The 10,192-nt window shown below is 45.8% G+C and overlaps 2 protein-coding genes across 3 annotated transcripts; one reads left to right on the top strand and one right to left on the bottom strand.

Moving 5' to 3' along the window:
- Positions 1–343: 343 nt before the first annotated feature.
- Positions 344–4,883, bottom strand: LOC125739460 (uncharacterized). Of its 2 annotated transcripts, none has more exons than XM_049009600.1 (4): positions 4,572–4,883; positions 3,813–3,919; positions 3,131–3,551; positions 344–2,871 (listed from the first exon to the last, which is right to left on the bottom strand). In XM_049009600.1, the coding sequence occupies exons 3-4, from the start codon at positions 3,528–3,530 to the stop codon at positions 2,201–2,203; spliced, it is 1,071 nt and encodes a 356-aa protein (XP_048865557.1). In that variant the 5' UTR covers positions 3,531–3,551; positions 3,813–3,919; positions 4,572–4,883; the 3' UTR covers positions 344–2,200. The 2 variants fall into 2 exon arrangements, with proteins under 2 accessions (XP_048865557.1, XP_048865556.1); XM_049009599.1 differs by having other exon boundaries at positions 344–2,889; positions 4,572–4,881.
- A 657-nt stretch (positions 4,884–5,540) lies between these two features.
- On the top strand, positions 5,541–9,787 carry LOC125739138 (kinesin family binding protein). Its single transcript, XM_049008947.1, has 7 exons — positions 5,541–6,023; positions 6,218–6,316; positions 6,438–6,517; positions 7,317–7,500; positions 7,710–7,803; positions 7,934–8,046; positions 8,619–9,787. The coding sequence occupies exons 1-7, from the start codon at positions 5,586–5,588 to the stop codon at positions 9,495–9,497; spliced, it is 1,887 nt and encodes a 628-aa protein (XP_048864904.1). The 5' UTR covers positions 5,541–5,585; the 3' UTR covers positions 9,498–9,787.
- Positions 9,788–10,192: the final 405 nt, after the last annotated feature.

The following is a 10,192-nucleotide window of genomic DNA, read 5'->3' as shown; positions in this document are numbered from 1 at the left end:
TCATCAACTTTTGTGAGATCTAGCAGTACTTTTGGTCAGAGCTAATAAGGGGACAGAGTTCCTAAGCTGCTTAAAAATAATGTTAACACTTTACTTGACGAAGTACAAATAATGTAGTATTGTGCTATTACTTATGTGTTAATTAACCACAAACAAAGTCTTAGTGAGATACTGCGATTAACGCGTTACAATTACAGATCTCATGTATATTTATGATTAATGAATTGTGACACATCATTTATCCCAAGCAGTTACTATATTTCTTGCTAAATCTGTTAATTCTGTAAATCTTTGTGAACTAATGAGGCACTGAAGGAACAAGTAATGAATCACACAAGTGAAATACTGATCTCATGTTTATTCATCATTAAATAATCATAACATCTTTTATCTTAAGTAGTGACTACATTTGTTAATGATTTGTACTTTAATTTGTGCCCCCTTAAGTAAAGTGTTACCAATAAGATTTTTCAGCCCTCTGCCTTTATGGAGTTTTGCATCATCTTGCGATACATTTTATTAATTAATGACAGCACTGTATCTGTTCAAAGCACAAACAGTAGAATCAAAGAACTAATAACCCTAAAACTAAGTGACAGGCAAATCCGCTGAAGTCTGCTTTAAGCAGTATGATTTGGGGGGCCTTTCACACCATTTAATTTTCAGATTGTGCATTTTTATGCATATAAATTAATAACTGTTGTCTCCCTTTTCCTCTTCATTTTAGTTGCATTAAAAGTACTCATATGTTGGAGACTGAATTTATATTCGGCCACCTGTAATGGAAGAGGCCACCTTGCGACAAAATAATCTAATGTGGCCCTTGGGCCAGAAAGTTTGCCCACCCCTGAACTAGTCCTCTGCTTTGTGTTTTTTAACATATGTGGTGCTGTTTTCAAAGCGCAATGGACGGTCAATCAGAGCTGCTACAGGGAGTTTGGCAAACAGACAGACACTAACAGCAGCACAAGACAGCGACAAACCCCCCAGTAACACTTGGAGATCCAGCATAGGACAGAATAGCCATCTGGCAGTGTGGAGCTGACATCTCTGCATCTCTGTTGTGGTTTAAAACTCATAGTATCTTCCAGTCCAACCTGTCGCATGTACATTATAATCTCCTCTCGCCTGGCTCAGGTACGGTGGGCAAGAAAAAGAGGATTTATATTTTGATCCTGAGGGTTTGCAGTGTGGCTTCTGTCATTCATGCTGTCATCTTAGGAATGGAAGTTCTCTACTACATTTCAGCGTAAAGTGCATTGTGTTTCCCTCAGCCTGCACAGGCAGGCTATTCCTAACGTTTTAATATGGCTCATAAATAAAAATGTGCACACTAGGAGTCAGCCTGCTTCAGCCAAACCATCACTGTCACCCTGGGCAGGGTTATACCCAAAGACTCTGGAACCTTAGATGATGTCAAACAGGTACAATTGGCCCAGAGACAATAAAACTGGCAGTGTTGCTTGTAGCATGAAAATATTACAAAGTTTTGATAGTTTGTCAACAATTTGAAAAAAAATGCAATGGGACGTTATGCCAAGTCTGAAGCTGCCTTAGCCGTTTGATGCCAGATCAACAGCTGAAAGCCTTGTTCAAAATGGCATCACTTTGTCTTGTATATATTTTTTGAATTTTCCATTCAATTTTTAGTATAGATAATGAAAAAGATCAGGCTAAAAGTGTGCTAAAAGTAATTTAACCACATTCAGACAAAGAAGAACATATGATTTTTAAACAGCTATCAGCAAGCTACACCTTTTAATATCAAATTATAAGGGGCTGTAATTCCTAAGGTAATAAATTAATTTCATCCAGCAATATAAAAATATTTATGGTTTAAAATAAAATGAGAAAGCCATCTCCAATTAACATGACAAATTCACATTCTGTAGTTTAATTACTCAGCAGACACTTGTATCCAAAGCAACATACTTTTTTTTTTTTTTTTAAGAAGTCTGGGTCAGACAGTCCTGGGAGCAACTGGAGGATAAGGGTCTTGCTCAAGGGTCTTCCAATGACGGTCATTCCGCATAGTAACCCACTGAGCTACACAACGACTTGTGAGAAATTACAGAATTCCGATTGTTTTTTTTTCCAATCCCAGCTGGACTGTCCCTTTTCCTTGTCACCAGTCTCTACGGAATCACGTCACTGACTGTTATCCATAACTAGATTCGGCCCAGACAGAAAGTGGGACATGTTAAAGACTGGCCTCTTCCACAGCCGAGGAGCCCGGCTGGCTGTCTGTCTGGGGGCGGGGAAGAATGCCAAGGGGGCGCTCTTGCTGAGCGGCCAGGAGCTCAACGACACGGTCATGCAGACAGTTGGTGGCCTCGATGCTTTCGCTGATCTTATGGTGGACGCCCATGAGTTCATCAGCCACATCGCAGACGCTCTCGCTCCGCTCAGCGATTCGCGACGCCACGCACGCCACATTCCTGTTGGTCTCACACAGTTCACGGTATAGCAGCCGGTTCTGCCTGGCCAGCAAGCGGAAGCCCTCACGCAGTGCTGCTGTGTGCTCGCGATGTGCCTGCAGCAGCTGTTGCTCAAAGGGGCTCAGTGGAGCCCTCCTGTGGCAGGCCACACCCACGGCCTTCTGGGGCGCCCTCAGTCCAGGGTAGGGCGTCAGCTCACTGCAGTGGGTAGCCGACCCCCCTCCCTCTGTGACCTCCACCCTTTCCTCAGATGGATACTGGCAGTAAACCTCATTTTTGACCATTACTTCAGGGCACGAGATGGACGGCTGATTCTGTTGGGTGTCAGGTGCCCCCAGTACAGCCGCAAAGCTTGGCTCCTCAGCAGGGACGTCCTTTACGGAGGCTGGTGGCTTTTCCACGACCTGTGGGTACGTTTCCAGAGACTCTGCCCCTGCGTCAAGAAAAAAGTCTGAAAGCACATAGAGGGACTGTTACCTCTAAAACAGGCTTCTGTAACTTAAGGTAGGATAACAAAGGACATTAAATAATCAACAAAGGATAGCATAAGTACTGTTTAATCAGAAATAAAACAAATATAATTAAAGACTAAATAACAGTGCATAAAATGTACCACTTTTGTAAATACCGTGCAAAATGGTTGATCTGAGCGTCCGAAGCCATATGTGAAGCAGAGTGGTGGAGCCCCCTACCTTCCGGGAGGTGACATACAGCTGCGTTCTGCTCCTCATGTTTCACCGCACTGTGGACATTGCGCGAGTCGAATACCCTCCTATCCACGGAGGACAGGCAAAGGGAGGAAGCCGGACGATCCCGGCACATCTGCCGCCGGGCCTCCAGCACTCTGGTCTTGGTGCGTCTCCGCAGGTCCTGCCAGCGCCGTTTGACGTCCTCGATGGACCTCTGGAGGCCAGACGCAGCACACACTTGCTCCGTGATCCCAAACCAGATCTTATACTTCTCGCGTGCGGTCAGTCTGTTCCCCTGCAGGCCAAACAACGTGTCCTCGTGCCGAGTCACCTCCTTCACGAGGATGTCCAGCTCAGCATCCGTGAACTTGTGTTTGCGTAACCTCTCTCTAGGAGGGGCCATGTTTTGACCCGTACTAATTATCTATAAAAGAGAGAAGCCCCTAAATATTGAGTGGCTTTAAACAGCAGTTTGCATATTTTTTATAAATTTTTATTACTGTCATGTCATTGTATATAAAATAAAGTAGCACAAAAACCAAACTGCAGCCTATATATACACACACATATCCACACGCATACAGGAGATCTTCCCTCGTCTGGTGTTTGCATTGTGAAACAGCAGCTAATCTGTATTTTGGGGCAGAATCCTTCGACAGCTGGACCAGATATTTATGCAACTTACTGGGAAACTGAGAGAAAGCAGGCGGGACAGCGAGTCAATGAGCAGACATGGCGGGTCATGGGGCTCGCAATTCTGTCCACTTCACTCTTTTCTATCTTCCAACAAAGCTGTTTTTTAAAAAAAAAATTTTAAAAAACATCAAATTGTGCAAAGTAGGTCTGAGTCAGCCAAGAAAATGGCCAGTACAATACAACTTTCTTCAAACTGTGACGCTTACAAACAGCAAATCATTTTCTATCAGTGGAAATTATAAAAGAACCTCCTGGCATAACGGATCCAAAAGAATTCTTGTTGTGCAATGAACTTAATTATGCATGTTAGTCAAAATCTGCAATTGAATGGGTCGCTGGATAAATCGGCACCCTATAATTTAATGGGCAAAAGTATCGATTTTTTATTATTATTTTTTTTTACAGTTCCTAATTATCTTTTAGTAATGTGTCAATCAGTTTGGTGTATGTCTGCGATAGTGTATATTACACACTTTTATTTGTATTCTACAAACTGTATCGAAGAGGCTACGGATCTGATCGCAATTTGTTGTCCTTCGTGCAATTTTAAGAGACGCTTTTTGACGCAGCCATGACTCCAAAATGGTGGAAAAGCAGCAACAGTCATCTACTCTGCACGTCTCCTAAAGTACAGGGAGCCCAGCAATGTTTAACTAAAAAAAGATGAAATAAACCTGCGATCCTACAACAAATACAGCTGAGATACCTATATAACAATTAAATGAACAGGGCAATGCAATGCGCCTACCTTTAAACGTAGCGTGCAGGTTTGCGTGTCTGCGCTCGCTCAGTGCGCTCGTTTTGGTGAATTACAGGAGACCGAGCGTTGTTATGGTAACCTGCGCAGTCAGCGCAAACTGCTATAGGGCAATAACCTGGGAGTGAGCAAAATAGCTGGCAGAAAATAAATGAGCAGGAGGAAGTGTGTTATTGTAGACGTTCGATTTCTTTTAAAGTTTGCTAACGTGTTATTTTTCTGGCCTGATCAATGATTATCGCGGATCAGTCTCTCCGTGCGCCAACTGGTGTCATACGCTATTTGCGTTGAATTGCTGCAGACGCTAAGGTTCCCCGTAAAGCCATTCCAGGCGGAAACTGTGTTGTGGACAGGGGCGCTTTAATGCACGGGCTTTACTCGGGCCTGTCCAGGGGCCTCAGCAAACTGTGTTTAATAAGATTATATAAAAAACGATACCATTGTAGGGGCTGCTCCTCTGCCGCTTAGCGACTGAAGCCTTTATGTTTCTGAAACAAGTTTAGTAATTTCGCCCCCCATTATTCTATAATATTACGTACTTTAAACGGAAAACTTCATAAACTATATTATTATTATTGTTGTTGTTGACATCTGATAATTTTGTATGAAAATGATTAATAATCATTAACATCTTATGAGACCAGATTCTGGTCTTGCTTCTTCGAAACATTTTCATAAATAATTTAACTGATAATTCTAGGATATACGTCACCCTAAACTGACCCTTTGCGACCCCTTTCAAATAAACCATTTATGTGATTTAAGGGACAAAGTAATCTTACTGCATCTGCTGGATATTTGCGTCACGTAGCCGTTGTAAACTATAAAGAGAGGGGAGGAGGGGGGAATAATGCACTTTGCAGATGTCATGCATCTACAGCACAACCATGAACAAACCAGACCGGATCACTGATGCCGTATAGTGACGAGCCAATCTCTGGTCAGGCGCAGCTCCGTTAACAGCAGCGCAGGCTGCTGTGTACACTCTGCGCATGCGCAGCCAAAATGGCGTCCTCCTGTGGCCCGTTGTGGAGGTCTGTCTGCGAGAAATTTCGTAGTGCGCAACATCAGTCCGAGGTCGAGTCCCGCAAAGACCCGGAGAACGATCCTTTTAGGTCCAAGTATAATGCCCGAGAACTGCTGAGGGAGATCCACTGCACGCTGAAGAGCCTCGGCGGTGTCGAAAACGACGAGGACGGCGAGGCTGAGCAGCTCCAGAGAGAGATTGCAGGGGATGAGGACCGGGGAGGGGGCGGCCACTCGGGCGATTCAGCGGCCGGGATGAGACTTGCCAGGCAGGGAGTGGTTGAGTACTACCTGGGGGTGAACCATGTGGAGACCGAGGAGCTGTCAGCAGGAGAAGAGCATCTGATGAACTGCATGAACCTACTGGACAAGTGCGCCATATCCAGGGAGAATGTTTCGGTGTTTATACATGTCAGGGTAATGCAAACGTCTTTAAATGTCCTTAAAACAGATCTGCAACAAAAGTAACTCCGGATTACAGTTGATAATCGCTAAATCCAAAAAGGATTGCCGAGTGTTTACGTGACATAATTGTGATTATTTTAAAACTATAGCATTCGTTTAGCGGTGTTCGTAATGCATATTCATATGTGAAATGTTTGCCTCTTAAGAATCAGTTGGGAATATTGTGGGCCGGCCGAGATGAGATCGATAAGGCGCAGGGCTTTCTGGAGACCGCCGAGGCCATTTACGTCCGATATGTGAAAGAGGTGAGAGCCAATCATAACTAGCTCACCCGTTTGCTGTAAACGGGCGACTGTTCATGAAGATGCTTTCTGTTTTTAAGGAATTTTAAATCATATGCAATGCGCCTGCGTTTTTTTGTTATAGGACGGCCAGCCACCAGCGGACCTGACAGATTTTTTTGTGGAAGGACAATATGAACTAACCCAGCAAGAAAGGATGAAGAGGTAGGCAGTTATATGGAAATAATTGGTTACACTTGTGTTTAGTCTGTTGTGTGTGTATGTATGTAGGCTTTGGGATTCGAACTGTGCCCGTGTGTGTGCGCACGCACTTGGACACATGGGTTTTCTCCTGCAGTCCAAAGACAGACAGTTAGAATGATTGGAGTCTCTGAATTGTGTGGCTGTCTGTGCGTGTTTGACGCATGTCTGTGGTCTGCAGCCCTATGCTTACCTCCGCACCAGGTGCCTGACCAGGATAATGGATATATGACATAAAGAGATGCATTATATTACAACAGATCTCATTCCAAGTCTCACCAGCTGTAAAATTCATAGTAGTAGAGGGTAAACACCAGTCATATAAATTAATTACATTTTGGTATCCTAAAAGTAAATTGTTTAAATTGTTGAGGTGACTGCATCATCCAAAATTCAGCAAGCAGTTTTTCATTAGATATGTGTGGGATGCAAAGTTTTGATAAGTGTGCAGAATATTTAGGCAATAAATAAATATATTCATAATATCAACCAGACTGTTTGAATACATAAACAGAAATATCGTTTTGTTTGTTTTGCGCCTTTGAAGGGGGAAATTGGCCGATGTTGCTGCAGATTCCTGCATGTGTTTGTAGGTCTTTGCATGATTGCAAAAATCTGAAAGGCGTCACTTTGGCTCTGCCTTGCGGGCTGCACCCTTTCAGACAGACCCTCTGTTCTCTGTGTCCTCGTCCCCAGATGCTTGTTCATGCCCTCGCTGTTGACAGTGGCATTTTTCTGCTTTAAGTGGCCTTTCACCCAACAGATTTGAAATGGCATACACCCACACTCTTTATTACCTGGCACAAGTGTACAAGAATCTGGATGAGTATGAGAAGGCAGCCCGGTACTGTCACATCACCCTGCAGCGGCAGCTCCAGTTTGACCAGTTTGTTCCCCTAGAGTGGGCCATCAATGCCGCTACCCTCTCCCAGTACTACATCACCAAGGTAATGTCTCTGTCATGTGGCTGGCCTCTTGATGTCTGTTGCTGCATAACATTCCAGACACCAGGTGGCACAGTGGCTAAAGACCAGTGCCAGCCCTATTCAAACCACTTTGGTTAAGGAGACCCATGGGCTTTTTGTCCTTTTGTGAGTCCTTGATCCATGCACCATCGCCCCCCAAAACCCTGCTTCTCACCTCCTCTCCTTGACAGTGTTGTTACATGGAGGGCCGGCACTGCCTTGCCGCGGCCAGCATCGTCGCCAACCAAGCTGGAGAGCTCCCATCGGAGGCAGCCGCTCAGGAAAGTAAGTATCTCCCCTTGGGGATGAAAGGACTCAAAGGGCATGATGCTAACTGTTTCTAAAGTGTAGCAGTGTTAGTATTCAGTGTGAGCACTCAGCCAGGGAGGAAATGATCCCAGGGTTTGTGTTCCAGGTGAAGTTGAGGGGGAGAAGAGGGAGCAACTCCAGCAGAAGAGGGCAGAGATTGCCAGGTGCTGGATCAAGTACTGCCTGAACCTCCTGCAAGATGCGAAGAAGCTGTTGGAGGTGAGCGGCGGCAGCAGCGGGCCATTTCTCTGTGAGCGGTATGACGCCGGCCAGCTGGTTGGTCTCCGCGCGCTCACTCTGTTTATGCTTTGGCGCGTTGGGAGTCGAAACTGACGCCCGTAAGCTGCTGTTTCAAGAGGTGTGAATCGGAGTGCCTTGACCTTTCCCGCTGGGACGTCTCATCCCTGTTTTTCCTGAATTCCTGCGATGTGGGGGGCATGCTGTCCTTGTATTATACTTCATTTGTGCTGCCTGAGCTGCAAGGCTTGGACTTTTTAATTGCAAAAAAATGGGTTAGCCCACTGTGCCTGTGATCAGGAAGTCATCAGTTCGAGTCCCTTGCTCGGCGGAGTAGCAGCATTTCTGCTGGGTCCTTATGCAAACCTCTTAACCCACTGAAATGCTCCAGGGACAAAGAATGAGTGGCTGAGCCTCCACTCGGACTCCAAGCTTAGCTCCCACCTGTATGAGTGTGTTTATGTCTCAGAGGAGAGCATGATGGTATATGTGAGAACCATGACACTCATATGTGTAAAACTGTAAGTAAAGCATCATTTCAAACTGCCTGTCAGGATAACATTGGCGAGCTGGACGTGGAGAGGCAGGCGGAACTGAAGAGGGGGCGGCGGCGCGAGGAGGAGCAGGAGGAGCGCGGGAGGAAGAGCGCCGTGCTCTTCAGCTCCAGTGACACCTTCGACTCCATTTGTGCCCTGGAGGAGAAGGTGAGCTGCTCCTTCCCACTGGACTTTGAGGAGGCCCGTGCCATCTTCCTTGTGGGCCAGGCTTACGTGGTCGAGGCCAAGGAATACTTCCAGATGGACGGTCACGTGACAGACCATATCGAGGTGCTGCAGGACCACAGCGCGCTCTTCAAGGCCCTGTCCTTCTTCGAGGAGGATCTGGAGCGCAAGTGCAAGATGCACAAGCGGCGGGTGGACATGCTGGAGCCTGTCTGCAAGGACCTGAACGCCCAGTACTATCTGCTGATTTGCCGGCAGCTGCAGTTCGAGCTGGCTGACACTTACTACGAGATGATGGACCTCAAACTGGCTCTTGCCAACAAGCAGGATGAGCTGGATGCTCACACCATCAAGAAGTTCAACCACCTCTGCAATGCGTCCATCAAATACTACCAGAAGTTCCTGGACTCAGTGCGCTCGCCCGAGGGCAAGTTCCCAGAGAAGCTGGATGAGGAGGTTCTCCGCCCTGGGCTGGTGGCCAAGTTTCGCTTGGCCCGGCTGCACAGCCGTCTCATCTCGCCAGATGCCTCCTCGCAGCTTCAGAACCTCAACCGCTCGCTGGAGTGCTACAGCTTTGTGGTCCGCTACTGCGAGGAGAATCCCGAGTCCCGTAAGGCCGTGGAGACAGAGTTGGAGCTCAGCGAGGAGATGGCTGGTCTCCTGCCTCTAAAGATCAGCCGCCTGAGAGCCGAGATGGCGTCCTCCACCTGATGGGGTGGCCCCCATTCGCTTCCTCCAGCTCCCCTAACTGCCTGTCCTTCTCGACCAAAAAGCTGATTATAATTTCTTTCTTTAATTATTCTGACTGTTTGGTGATTATTAACTGAACTTTGACCCCTGAAGGGTCCTGATCTAAAAGCATTAAGTTGTAACCCTCTGTTACGTGTGCATGAAGCATAGCTCCTTGTTCATTCCCCATTTGTCGTCTCTCCTTAATGCCATGAATTAACACCCATATCCGAGTGTATATCCTTACAGAAATAAATGCAGTAACCAAGCCAGTGAAAGTGCTGTGTCCAATATGTCAAAAGCAGCAGTGTATCTGATGCCAGAGTGCCCTGGGCAGGAACTTTCAAGATTCATGCGATTTAGTTCTTAGTTTGTTCACTGTTCCAGATTCTACAAAGGAACAAGACAGCAGACAGTAGACAAGCATATAATATAATATATGTATGTATAATATACATCTACCATAAATATAAATATCAAAGTCATGAAAAAGTAGTTGACAATGCAAAATATGTACAAATAAGTATATTTTTATTTGTGTATGAATGCTGTAGGGAATATGCAGCGTAAAGTGACTGGTGCTTATCAGTCCAGTGTGAAAAACATGTGCAACTGCATGTAAGGTCCAGAGTGCAGTGAGGTGAGTGATCATTGTCATAGTGGCTGGGGTGGGGGCA

This window comes from Brienomyrus brachyistius, chromosome 3 (genome assembly GCF_023856365.1).
Source record: "Brienomyrus brachyistius isolate T26 chromosome 3, BBRACH_0.4, whole genome shotgun sequence".
Lineage (NCBI taxonomy): Eukaryota > Metazoa > Chordata > Actinopteri > Osteoglossiformes > Mormyridae > Brienomyrus > Brienomyrus brachyistius.
The sequence above is the reverse complement of the archived record's forward strand: the minus strand, read 5'-3'. Positions and strand labels throughout refer to the sequence as shown.